At 54.5% G+C, this 10,314-nt stretch overlaps 3 protein-coding genes and 1 long non-coding RNA gene across 4 annotated transcripts in view; 3 read left to right on the top strand and 1 right to left on the bottom strand.

Moving 5' to 3' along the window:
• The window catches only part of NDUFB10 (NADH:ubiquinone oxidoreductase subunit B10), a 3,381-nt gene extending 945 nt beyond the window's left edge, over positions 1-2,436 (top strand). Inside the window, exons 2-5 of the mRNA XM_006763952.2 lie at positions 7-133; positions 1,512-1,650; positions 1,817-1,956; positions 2,209-2,436. Of these exons, the coding sequence (XP_006764015.1) occupies positions 7-133; positions 1,512-1,650; positions 1,817-1,956; positions 2,209-2,315 (513 nt within the window). The 3' untranslated portion in view covers positions 2,316-2,436. The remainder of the gene's footprint in view (positions 1-6; positions 134-1,511; positions 1,651-1,816; positions 1,957-2,208) is intronic.
• On the bottom strand, positions 2,433-4,553 carry RPS2 (ribosomal protein S2). Its single transcript, XM_006763914.2, has 8 exons — positions 4,466-4,553; positions 4,117-4,296; positions 3,947-4,036; positions 3,582-3,689; positions 3,154-3,327; positions 2,912-3,071; positions 2,632-2,723; positions 2,433-2,547 (listed from the first exon to the last, which is right to left on the bottom strand). The coding sequence occupies exons 2-8, from the start codon at positions 4,291-4,293 to the stop codon at positions 2,467-2,469; spliced, it is 882 nt and encodes a 293-aa protein (XP_006763977.1). The 5' UTR covers positions 4,294-4,296; positions 4,466-4,553; the 3' UTR covers positions 2,433-2,466.
• LOC107183108 lies at positions 4,287-5,071 on the top strand. Its single transcript, XR_001513880.1, has 2 exons — positions 4,287-4,698; positions 4,935-5,071. It is a non-coding gene; the product is annotated as an uncharacterized LOC107183108 (long non-coding RNA).
• Positions 5,072-5,289: 218 nt separating this feature from the next.
• RNF151 (ring finger protein 151) lies at positions 5,290-9,029 on the top strand. The gene is made up of 4 exons (XM_006763951.2): positions 5,290-5,334; positions 6,643-6,788; positions 7,094-7,190; positions 8,383-9,029. Exons 1-4 carry the CDS (start codon positions 5,290-5,292, stop codon positions 8,905-8,907), a joined length of 813 nt encoding a protein of 270 aa, XP_006764014.2. The 3' UTR covers positions 8,908-9,029.
• The last annotated feature ends 1,285 nt before the right edge of the window (positions 9,030-10,314 follow it).

Genomic DNA, 10,314 nt, shown 5'->3' with positions numbered 1-10,314 from the left:
GACAAGGACGTGTACCCCGAGCCCCCACGCCGCACGCCGGCGCCGGCGCCGCAAACCTCGCTGCCCAACCCCGTCACCTATCTGACAAAGGCCTTCGACCTCCTCGTGGACCGGCCTGTGACCCTCGTGAGAGGTACGGGCTCCACCAGGTCCCCGCTGCTCCCCGAGTTCCCCGGTACTGCGGACCCCGTGGCCTAACCTGGACACCCGCCGCCATCCGGGCCGCCCACCCGTAGATCTTCGGGCCTCATCGCCTATTTAGACCCCCAACCACAACCCCAGGCCTTGCCTCGGGGACGCCCCCTTCCAAGACCCCTCGGTGCTCGCGGGTTCCCACCGCGTGGGGGACTCGCCATGCAATCCGGTCTCCCACTTCGCCCAGATATTAGGGGTGGTTTGCCTAATGCAGTCGTCCGTGTCCTGGGGCTTGTGAGACCCGTCTCCCTGCACGCTCCCCGTCCTGCGTTGTGTGCAATCGGGGTCAGCAAACGGGTTTCGAAAGAAAAGGGTTCTTTGCTGACCCTCTGCACGCCTGCAGTCATCGGGTGGTCGGGTGATGGCCGAGTTCCTCGCAGCCTAGACATGCTATGTATGACTTGTTCTCCGTGTGTGCCCAAATTGCTCCAAGTCCAGTTTAAAACAGTTACTGCCCAGTTTGTGGCTCAGCCATGGGGGGGCGGGAGGGGATGGCAGCAAGAACATATTCTGCCCTCAGTCACTAGTACCTGGCAATTCATCCATATTAGTTTGACCAACCAATTCCATTCATTAAAAGAAACATGGGTGTGCATGGCCTGCTCTTGTTAGGGAAGATCAAGTCAGCAAACCAGACCCCCAAGGTCTGGCAAAGGCAGGGGACCCACTCCCTGTGTGTTGCTATTTCTTCCCTGGTCCCACTTGTTGACCTCCTATGGGGGAGTTTAGGCCAGGTGAGTGGGGGCAGAACTGGGACTGGAATCCCTGCTGGTGGCTCTGAGTCTCAGTGCACACTCTGCAGTGCAGTCCGTGATGGGGGTTGGCGGGCAGGCCGGGTGCAGGTTGCCTTCCCCGTGCTTCAGTCCTGTCTGTAAATAAGGACCTTCCCCCTAGAGTTGTTGGGGGGTGGGAGACAGTGACAGGGAGCGCCATAAAACCTAGTCACCCTTCCCAGCCTACACTGGACTCCACTTGCCAGTCTTTGTGAAAGTTGAGGACATGGGAAATCTGCCCCTCCTGTGGCTTATTAGCAATAAAGCAGAGTCCATCTAAACCAGGGGTCCTCAAACTTTTTAAACAGGGGGCCAGTTCACTGTCCCTCAGACCGTTGGAGGGCCGGACTATAGTTTTAAAAAAAACTGTTAACAAATTCCTATGCACACTGCACATACCTTATTTTGAAGTAAAAAAACAAAGCGGGAACAAATACGATATTTGTATTTGCACGTGGCCTGCGGGCCAGTTTGAGGACCCCTGATCTAAACCGTGGCCTGACCAAACCAATGGGACCTGAATCTGGGGGCTTCTCTTTGCAGAGTTTATAGAGCAGCAGCATGCAAAAAACAAGTATTACTACTACCACCGGGAGTTCCGCCGGGTGCCGGATATCACCGACTGCAAGGAAAACGATGTCTTGTGCATGTTTGAAGCAGAAATGCAATGGAGAAGAGACTAGTATGTCTGCCCTTGACTGGGGAACAGAGCCCTGCACAGCGGCCATATCATGCCCAAGATCTTGGGGGTGGAGGGGCCAGATAGGGTCCAACCCATGCTTTCATTCTCTTGGGGTGCAGAGAAATGATTCTTTGTAGACCACCTTTCTTTTTCCCTTTTCTTTCAGCAAAGTTGATCAAGAAATTGTCAACATTATCCAGGAAAGACTGAAGGCCTGTCAGCAGAGGGAAGGCGAGAGCTACAGGCAGAATTGTGCTAAGGAGGTGGAGCAGTTCGCACAGGTGGCCAAGGCCTACCAGGACCGTTGTGAGTGAGCCTCACCTCAGCCTGACCCTCCTGCTTGCTAGCCACCCCTCTATTCCTAACAGCTGTGGGCACTGAAATAACCAGTCCTCAGATCAATGTACTTGCCATACTTTTCCCAAAGCCTTGCAGGGTATAAGAGAATTATCACTGTGCCCCAGGTCCCTTTTTGCCAGTAATTGTCTTGGATGCTTGACTTTACTTGCCACCACATTATGGCAGAAGTGGCCCAATGACTCTCCCATCTCTTCCCAGATCACGAATTGGGAGCCCATTATTCAGCCAGGAAGTGCCTGGCAAAGCAGAAGCAGAGGATGCTCGAAGAGAGAAAAGCTGCCAGAGAGGCTGCTGCTGCTCATTGAGTCCCTCCCACATGAATGACCATCTCTTGCTGAATAAAAACAGAGACAAAAACCCGTTTCTGGTGTCACTTTCAGCCCTCAACCTTGACTCATTGATGAATAAAAGGCAACTATTAGCAGGCTTAATTCACTTTATTTTTCTTGTATAAAATTATGTGGTGGCCACAGCGGGAGCCTGGGTCCTCTGCACAGAAACTCTGGTGTGGGTCTTGACAAGATGGTCAGTGAATTCCTAGAAAGACAGACAAGGCATTCACTGTCGAGCCAGGCACACTGCATTTGCATCAGTTAATAAGGTGGTGGGGGCAGGCAGTACCTGATATGGAGACTTGGTGAACACGGTCTCTTTCCAGAGATCTGGGGTGAGATAGCTGTAGGTCTTAGAGATGGCATCAAAGGTGGCCTTGGCTAGAAAAGGGAAAAGGGTTGGTGGATTTACCCAAAACAAAAAACTTCAGATGTAGGCAGGAGCTGTCCCGCTCCTAGGAAGAGGTTACTTTGCATTTAGGGCTATCCGCTCTGAAAATAGGCCACCAACCACCCATATTGTGATTAAGCAGTGCTCAGAGGTCATAGCCCTTGTGTAGGCCACCTACCGAAGTTGCCCAGGGTGGCAGTGCAGCCCCTGGCTGAAGTGTAGCAGTCGTCAATACCAGCCATCATCAGCAACTTCTTAGGCACAGGGGCCGAGACAATGCCCGTACCCCTGGGGGCAGGGATGAGGCGCACCAGTACAGAGCCACAGCGGCCAGTCACCTGAAAGGGTTGGAGTCAGAAGGCTGGGGCTAGAGAGACACTGCCACTGAAGACCCCATCAGTCACCCGTCACCCAGCCTACCTTGCAAGGTACGGTGTGGGGCTTGCCAATCTTGTTTCCCCAGTAGCCTCGCCGCACGGGCACAATGGAGAGCTTGGCCAGGATGATGGCTCCACGGATGGCAGTGGCTACTTCCTTTGAGCACTTCACACCCAGACCGACATGTCCATTGTAGTCCCCAATGGCAACAAATGCCTGCGAAGAGACTGAAGTGGCTGGTGGTCCACTGACCAACACAGCCCCAGTAACCACCCCCCCGAGGCCTGTTGCACCCCTCAAGCAAAGGCTGGCCACTGCGAGGCCAGCCCGAGGTCCTGAGGAGAGCCTTTCTCTCTCTCCCCATTACGAAAGCCACACGTGTGAAAGCAAGTGTGACAGTGCAGAGCTGGGAGAGTCCCCCAAAGTCCGTGGCAGCGACAGCCCAGGAAAGCACAAGGTGGCTGGGATACCTTGAACCGGGTCCTCTGGCCAGCACGGGTCTGCTTTTGCACAGGCATGATCTTCAAGACTTCGTCCTTGAGGGATGTCCCCAAGAAAAAGTCAATGATCTCCGACTCCTGCGAGAAATGAGATTTGTGATTTTATTTTAAATGAGATTAAAATAAACACCACCTCTGAACACCATTCATTGGGACACTTAACTTGGCTTCCTTGTTGATAACCAACGTCAGAGACCGACTACCCATACACTCACACAACCTATTAAATCCCGGAGCCCCCCAATAAACCTCACCCCTCATCCCGAGACCAAATGAGACTCCCCAAGGCTGCACCTGCCTAACATCCGGGAGGGAAAAGAGGACCCACGCGTTACCTTGATGGGCAAGGAGAACAGGTAGATTTCCTCTAGGGACTTGATTTTCATGTCCTTGACTAGGCGGCCCAGCTTGGTGACAGGGATCCACTGGAGGGAGAAGGCGCCGATGAGGACGTAATGCCCGGGGCCGCCCACGGGGCCGTCCGGCGCGCACAGCCCGGACTTACCTCCTTGTCCTCGGCCTTGCCTCCACGAGCTCCGCGGCCTCGGCCCCGGCCCCGACCCCGGCCGCGACCCCGGCCGGATGCCGCTCTGCCAAATCCTCCACGGAAGCCGCCGCGACCTCCTATTCCGGGGCCCCCGGGGCCTCCGGGCCCTCCCGCAGCACCGGCGTCATCCGCCATTTGCTAAATTGAGCGACAAAAAAAACAGTCAACAAGGCCCTGGCACTCGCGATCGCCTGGACTGGGGCTCCCTCCCGCCCAAGATGCGGTCACACCATCCCGGGTCCAGCCCGACGTGCGCGGACCGCCGCCGCTGAGGCCCCGACCCAAACCAGTAAGAGCGAGCACTCACGTGTTTCGTCGGAAAAGAAGAACAAAGATTCCTGGGAGGGAGAATTTATATGGCGCCAAGTGCCGCGAGAACTAGACCGCAACATCCCTATCGCGAGTGTTCCCGGGGCCTCCAAGACAGCTTGTGATTGGCTTCACGGGGCCCCGTCAGCTCTGCGTGCGCCTGCGCGTCTCCGGGCTCGCGGAGTCGCTATAAATGCTGCTCCGCCGCGCGCGCGCCTCCTCCGGCTGCAGGTAGGTCGGGCTGTGCATGTTGCTGGGCGGTGGTCGGGAGGTCGGCGTTGGTTGAAAATCACCCGCGGCCTTGCCCGTGACCGTGGGTGAGATTCGGCGCCCAGAGCCACCGGGGGCCTCAGCTCACTGTCCACACGATGTGGGAGGTGAAACCCAGGCCCCGACACGCGCCGCGGCCCCGGTGTTACCGATCGCGTGCTCTCATGTCAGGTCCTCACCCCGTTTTCTGCCCGCAGGGCTCCCGGATGCCCCAACTGAGGCCGACGCCGCCAGGATCGTGGCAGTAGGGAGACTTCGCTGTCCTCTTTCTTATTTATCTCCTTAAAGTATGTTGTCTCTGTCTTAATTTTTTAATAAAGCTGTTGGTCTAACTAACTCATGCGCATGTGGGTGTTTTTTGGTCCCCTGCCTGTCATCTGTGGACCCTCATATCAGTGTGTGCCGTGAAGGAGAGACCCGCGTCGGCCACCTTTTCCTCCTAGACAGCCCTGTTCTGCTTCGGATGCCACACGGGGGTAGAGCTTAGCGTCTCCAAGGTTGGGGGGTGACTCCTAAGGGCCCACAGACAGCAGATAAAGTACCTTGAGCTCGATGGGAGTCCCGCTGGGCCTGGTAGCCATTAGCAAGGGCAGGAGTGTAAGATTCACAGTTCAAACAGCGGCCCCCTGGTCACTTCCCGCAGGACAGGGTTAGGGTCTTTAGGGTGTGATGAGTGAACCACTCGGTGGTATGGAAATACACTTTTCTGTTCTGTGCTTGACATGTTGGGACATGCTGCTCTCTCGGGTTGGAATTGGCTTCCCTATGCCTTTCTCATAGGCCTGCCCAGATGGTCCGAGCCTACCTACTCTGGGAGGTTTTCCCACAGGCTAGCTCTTCCTGTACTGTGTGTAGGTGGCGTTGCAATCTGGTCCTCATTTCCCTGGTCTGTATCCTGGAGCACCTTGGGTCTTAGATCCTAAAGCCCCTGAGCTCTTGGAGAACTAGCCACCAGGGCAGCACTATTTTAGGAGGTCCAGCCCAACACTGGGAACAGGGGACGTGCATCCCCACTGCCTCGGTCTTGGGGATACTGTCGCTAGGAGTTTGATTCCTGGCCTAGTGCTGCTTGGGGATCAGCTGGCAGTCACCATCAAGGCAGGGGCTAGCGTGGGTGGGCAAACTTTTTGACTCAAGGGCCACAATGGGTTCTTAAACTGGACCGGAGGGCCGGAACAAAAGCATGGATGGAGTGTTTGTGTGAACTAACATAAATTCAAAGTAAACATCATTACATAAAAGGGTACGGTCTTTTTTTTTTGTTTTTAGTTTTATTCATTTCAAACGGGCCAGCCCGAGGGCTGTAGTTTGCCCACGGCTGGAGAGGGGCCTACCCCAGGTCTGTGCCCTTTTGGAGAGGGGAGTTAAGAGCCAGGTGGTGCAGAGTCCGAGTGGGCCCTGGGCCAGGACTGTGATTGGCCTGCTTTGGGACAATGCCACTGTGATGTCAGCCCACTCCCCCTGTGAAATGTAAGCTCCTCAGCCCCAGGGGTCAGAAGCTGAGGTCTAGACACATATCATGGTGAGTCCAAGACCCTCTTGCCTCTGGCCCTTATATTTGTGCCTAAATCCAGAGACTTGCCCAGAGCTGAACTCCAATTCTGAGAAAGGGTGGACAATGGCTTACAATCTCCCAAATGGAATAAGGAAAGCTTTCAGAGGACTCTGGCCAAGAGTAAATCCAGGCCAAGACCAGCTCCTAAAGCTGGGGATTAGTATTCAAAGATCTTGACCCTCACAGCTGCCCCCTCAAAGTGAGTGCTGACCCACCACTCCACTCAAGGCTCTCACGTGACCCACCTCCCTACCCAAAGCTTGCTGGGGTCTTCCTCTTGGCATATGGAATGGGGTGACCAGATTCTGGTCCCTGCCAGCTTCTGATGCTGGTCTGGCTGGTCTTTTCAGAGTGGCGGGTATGATCTCAACCTCTTCACCAGCCCTCCCAACAGCAACTTTCTGTGCTCTGTCTGCCATGGAGTTCTCAAGAAGCCGGTGAGGTTGCCATGCAGCCACATCTTCTGCAAGAAGTGCATTCTCCGGTGGCTAGCCAGGTGCTACTGGGTTCCCAAGAGGCTGGGAGGCAAGGGTGGGGATAAGGGCCATTTCTGTAAACCAGGGCAGAAAGGAAGGTCTGCGAAGCCATGGCCATAAGATTCAGCTGCTATAACTGAGACTGAAATTTGTGGGTCCCCTCACCAAGTGTTATCTGCCTGCAGCCCCTGGCCAGGCCTCAGAGCTGAGAGGTCCCTATATAAAGCCCTCTCGTGCCTCTTGCAGCTAGAGAGAAGGGACCAACATGTTGCTGCCACTTGCTCCCTCCCCAATCCAAACACTCACCCGACCCATGCCTCCCTAGACAAAAGACCTGTCCGTGCTGCAGGAAAGAGGTGAAACGGAAAAAGATGATCCGTGTGAATAAACTCCGAAAGACCATTGGCCACCTGGAAGTTAAGGTAGTACAAAGCACCCACTGCCACCAACCTCCTTGTGTCTCTTGGGGGATGGGGCAGAGCAAGGAGAGGGAGCTAGGAGGATCTCACCCTCAGAGAACTGAGGGTTTCGACTCCAGCAACACAGACTGCAGACTTGGGGTCCTCAGCCCTGGCTGAGTTCCATTTACTTGCATTGTGACTTTGGGCAAGTTACATAACGACTCGGCTCCTGGGGCCTCAAATGTAAATGGGGGTTTTGTTGTTAATCTTCACCAGAGGATATTTTTTCCATTGATTTTTTTAGAGGGAGGAAGGGAGGGGAGAAAGGAGTGCGAGAGAAAGACACAATTGGTTGCCTCTCGCATGCACCCTGACTAGGGCCAGGGATCGAACCTACAACCCAGATATGTGCCCTTGGCTGGAAATTGAACCCAGGACCCTTTGGTGTGCTGACTAATGCTCTAACTACTGAGCGGCACCAGCCAGGGCTCAAATGTAAAATGGAGATCAGAAAATTTTTAGAGGATAATGTATCTGCTGTCAGCCATTAACTCCAGCCTCCTAATTTTGTAGATGGAAAAACAGGTTAAAAAACAGCCCAGCCAGCGTGGCTCAATGGTTGAGCCTTGACCTATGAACCAGGAGGTCACGGTTCGATTCCCTGTCAGGGCACATACCTGGGTTGCAGGCTCGATCCCCATGTGGGGTGTGCAGGAGGCAGATTTCCCTTTGTAAAAATGAAAAGTCATGCTGGCGAGGCTGGTGCGGCTCAGTGGTTGAGCGCCGACCTATGGGCCAGGAGGCCGTGTGGGAGGCAGCTGATCAATGATTCTCTCTCATCACTGATGTTTCTCTCTCCCTCCCTCTCTGAAATCAATAAAAATATATTAAAAATAAAATAAAAATCTGCCATACATGCATACATGCAATCGTCTAGTGCAACGTAGCCATGCACCTCTGTTTTCCAAGTGTCAGGCCTCAACTCGTCCCCCTTCTCTCAGAGATCTAGGTTCTTCCCACCTCTAAGCATTTGTCCAACTGTTCCCCTTTTCACATCATTGGTGCCATAAGAGCTTGGGAGGTTCCCAGTTAGTTCCCTGGTTCCTAGTCAGTGGAATGTATGTCATGGGTGGGTAATTATTTGGGGGTGGGCAGCTCAAAGGCTGGCAATGCCTGACCTGGTTTGGCTCACCTTGTTCTCCCCCACCCCTAGTGCAAGAACGCTGAAGCTGGCTGTTCGGTGACGTGCCCCCTGGCCCATCGCAAGGGGCACCAGAACTCATGCCCTTTCGAGCTAATGGCCTGCCCCAACGAGGGTTGCATGGTGCAAATACCGCGTGGGACCTTGGTGGCACACCTGCAGCACTGCCAGCATGGGACCCAGCAGCACTGCGCCCTGGGCTGTGGTGCAAACCTGGGCCCAACGGAGCATGGACCCCACAACTGCCACTGTGAGCTGCGCGAAGCCTGGGGCCAGCGCCAGGATCGCAGCCAGACCCTGGTGCTGTGCCTGCTCCAGCATGTGCGCAAGGTGCACCGCACCACCAACCTCATCTGCTGGCAGTTGGCCCAACTAGGGAACTTCCTGGAGAATGACGCCCTGCTCCTAGGGGCACAGCAAGAGGATGCCCCTGCGCAGCAAGAGGACGCCCCTGCACAACAAGAGGATGCCGAGGCCACCGCGGAGGGGAGCTTCGGGACTGAGGTGTGGGGGGCCCAGGACCAAAGTACCTTGTAAATTGAGGGATAAATAAACATGAGCCCTAAACTGGCTTGCTCCCGCCATCTCTGTCCTTGCAGCCCACCTCTGCAGGCACTACTCCCTTCACCCTGCAGGGACACTTTGGCCCCTCTCCCTCCACCTCTCCCAAGTTCTTTCCCACCACTGGGTTTTAACACTGGCTCTTTTCTCTGCCCATAAGCTCTATCACTCACTCTCCTTTGCCTGGCTACTTTCCACTCAAATTAATGTCTCACAAGGGTTTTTCCCAGTCTTCTTCCCAGTTACTTTCTAGCAGTTTGCTTTCCAGCTTCATAGCCAGTAGCACAAACAGCTCAAATTCCTGAGCTGAGTAAAAGCCCCCGCATCACAATGACTCACAGTGAATCCCCATTATCTCTGACCTCCTCCCCTTGTAAATCTCCCTACTCACTCCCTGAAGGTACCTGGGCTTCAATTGCTCCTCCTAACGCCAGCCCTGTGCAGTGGTGTTCCTTAGCCGGAAGCACTGTTCTAGACAACCACAGGGCTCCCTGCTTCCCCACTTTAGGGTTCTGCTCCACAACCCCATTTACAACTGCACTCCCTGCCCTGGCTGGGTATCTCAGTTGGTTAGTGTCATCTGAATATGCTAAGGTTGCGGGTTCGATCCCTAGTCAAGGCCAGATAGAAAGATGACGTATTATAGAAAAAACCTATATAATTATCCAGTCAAATTTTATTATCCAACGTCACATCAATACCGTCAATAAAAAAATAAAATAGCCCTCGCTGGTTGGCTCAGTGGATAGAGCGGCGGACTGAAGGGTCCCAGGTTCGATTCCGGTCAAGGGCATGTACCTTGGTTGCGGGCACATCCCCGGTGGGGGGTGTGCAAGAGGCAGCTGATCGATGTTTCTCTCTCATCAATGTTTTTAACTCTATCCCTCTCCCTTCCTCTCTGTAAAAAATCAATAGAATATATTTTTAAAAAGGAAAAAAGAAAGCAAGTCCTCTGCTCTCCCTTTTATAAGCCAGTGATCCAGTCTTAAAACCATAGGAAAAAGGTATTATGAACAAATTTTCTTGTCTGTAGCGTAGCTCAGGCGCCCGCCGCGGGTCGGATGTGCATTCGGGTGTGGGAGGCGATGGGGACTGTGTACGGACCGGTCCGCGGGGGCGTGGAGGCTGTAGCCATAGTATTAGGTGGGACAGCCAGCAGTGGCTGCTCGCGGGGAGGGGGCCTGGGCCCGGGCAGGTTATTAAATTAGGATCCCGTTTGGGAGGGGACGAGAAGTCCTAGAAGAGGAGGAGGGGGCGGACTGAACACAAAGGGAGGCTGGTCCTGGATGGGAGCGGACCTCTGACACCCTCGGGTAGCGGAGAACCACCACCTTTGGGTCAGGCGGCTGGGGCTTTCACCCGCCGTCCCTCCCCTCCAGGGAG

Source organism: Myotis davidii, unplaced genomic scaffold, assembly GCF_000327345.1.
Source record: "Myotis davidii unplaced genomic scaffold, ASM32734v1 scaffold599, whole genome shotgun sequence".
Taxonomy (NCBI): domain Eukaryota; kingdom Metazoa; phylum Chordata; class Mammalia; order Chiroptera; family Vespertilionidae; genus Myotis; species Myotis davidii.
This window is presented reverse-complemented; position numbering and strand designations above follow the sequence as displayed.

Bases quoted from the DNA above. Each gene is read 5' to 3' on its own strand.
- RPS2 (XM_006763914.2), bottom strand. From the start codon at position 4,293: ATGGCGGATGACGCCGGTGCTGCGGGAGGGCCCGGAGGCCCCGGGGGC. The intron at 3,072-3,153 runs GTAGGCTGGGTG...CAACCCTTTCAG, and splicing joins CCCACACCGTACCTTGCAAG to GTGACTGGCCGCTGTGGCTC. The intron at 2,724-2,911 runs GTAGGTGGCCTA...TCCCTTTTCTAG, and splicing joins TGCCACCCTGGGCAACTTCG to CCAAGGCCACCTTTGATGCC.
- RNF151 (XM_006763951.2), top strand. From the start codon at position 5,290: ATGGGAGTCCCGCTGGGCCTGGTAGCCATTAGCAAGGGCAGGAGT. The intron at 5,335-6,642 runs GTAAGATTCACA...TGGTCTTTTCAG, and splicing joins CCATTAGCAAGGGCAGGAGT to AGTGGCGGGTATGATCTCAA. The intron at 6,789-7,093 runs GTGCTACTGGGT...ATGCCTCCCTAG, and splicing joins ATTCTCCGGTGGCTAGCCAG to ACAAAAGACCTGTCCGTGCT.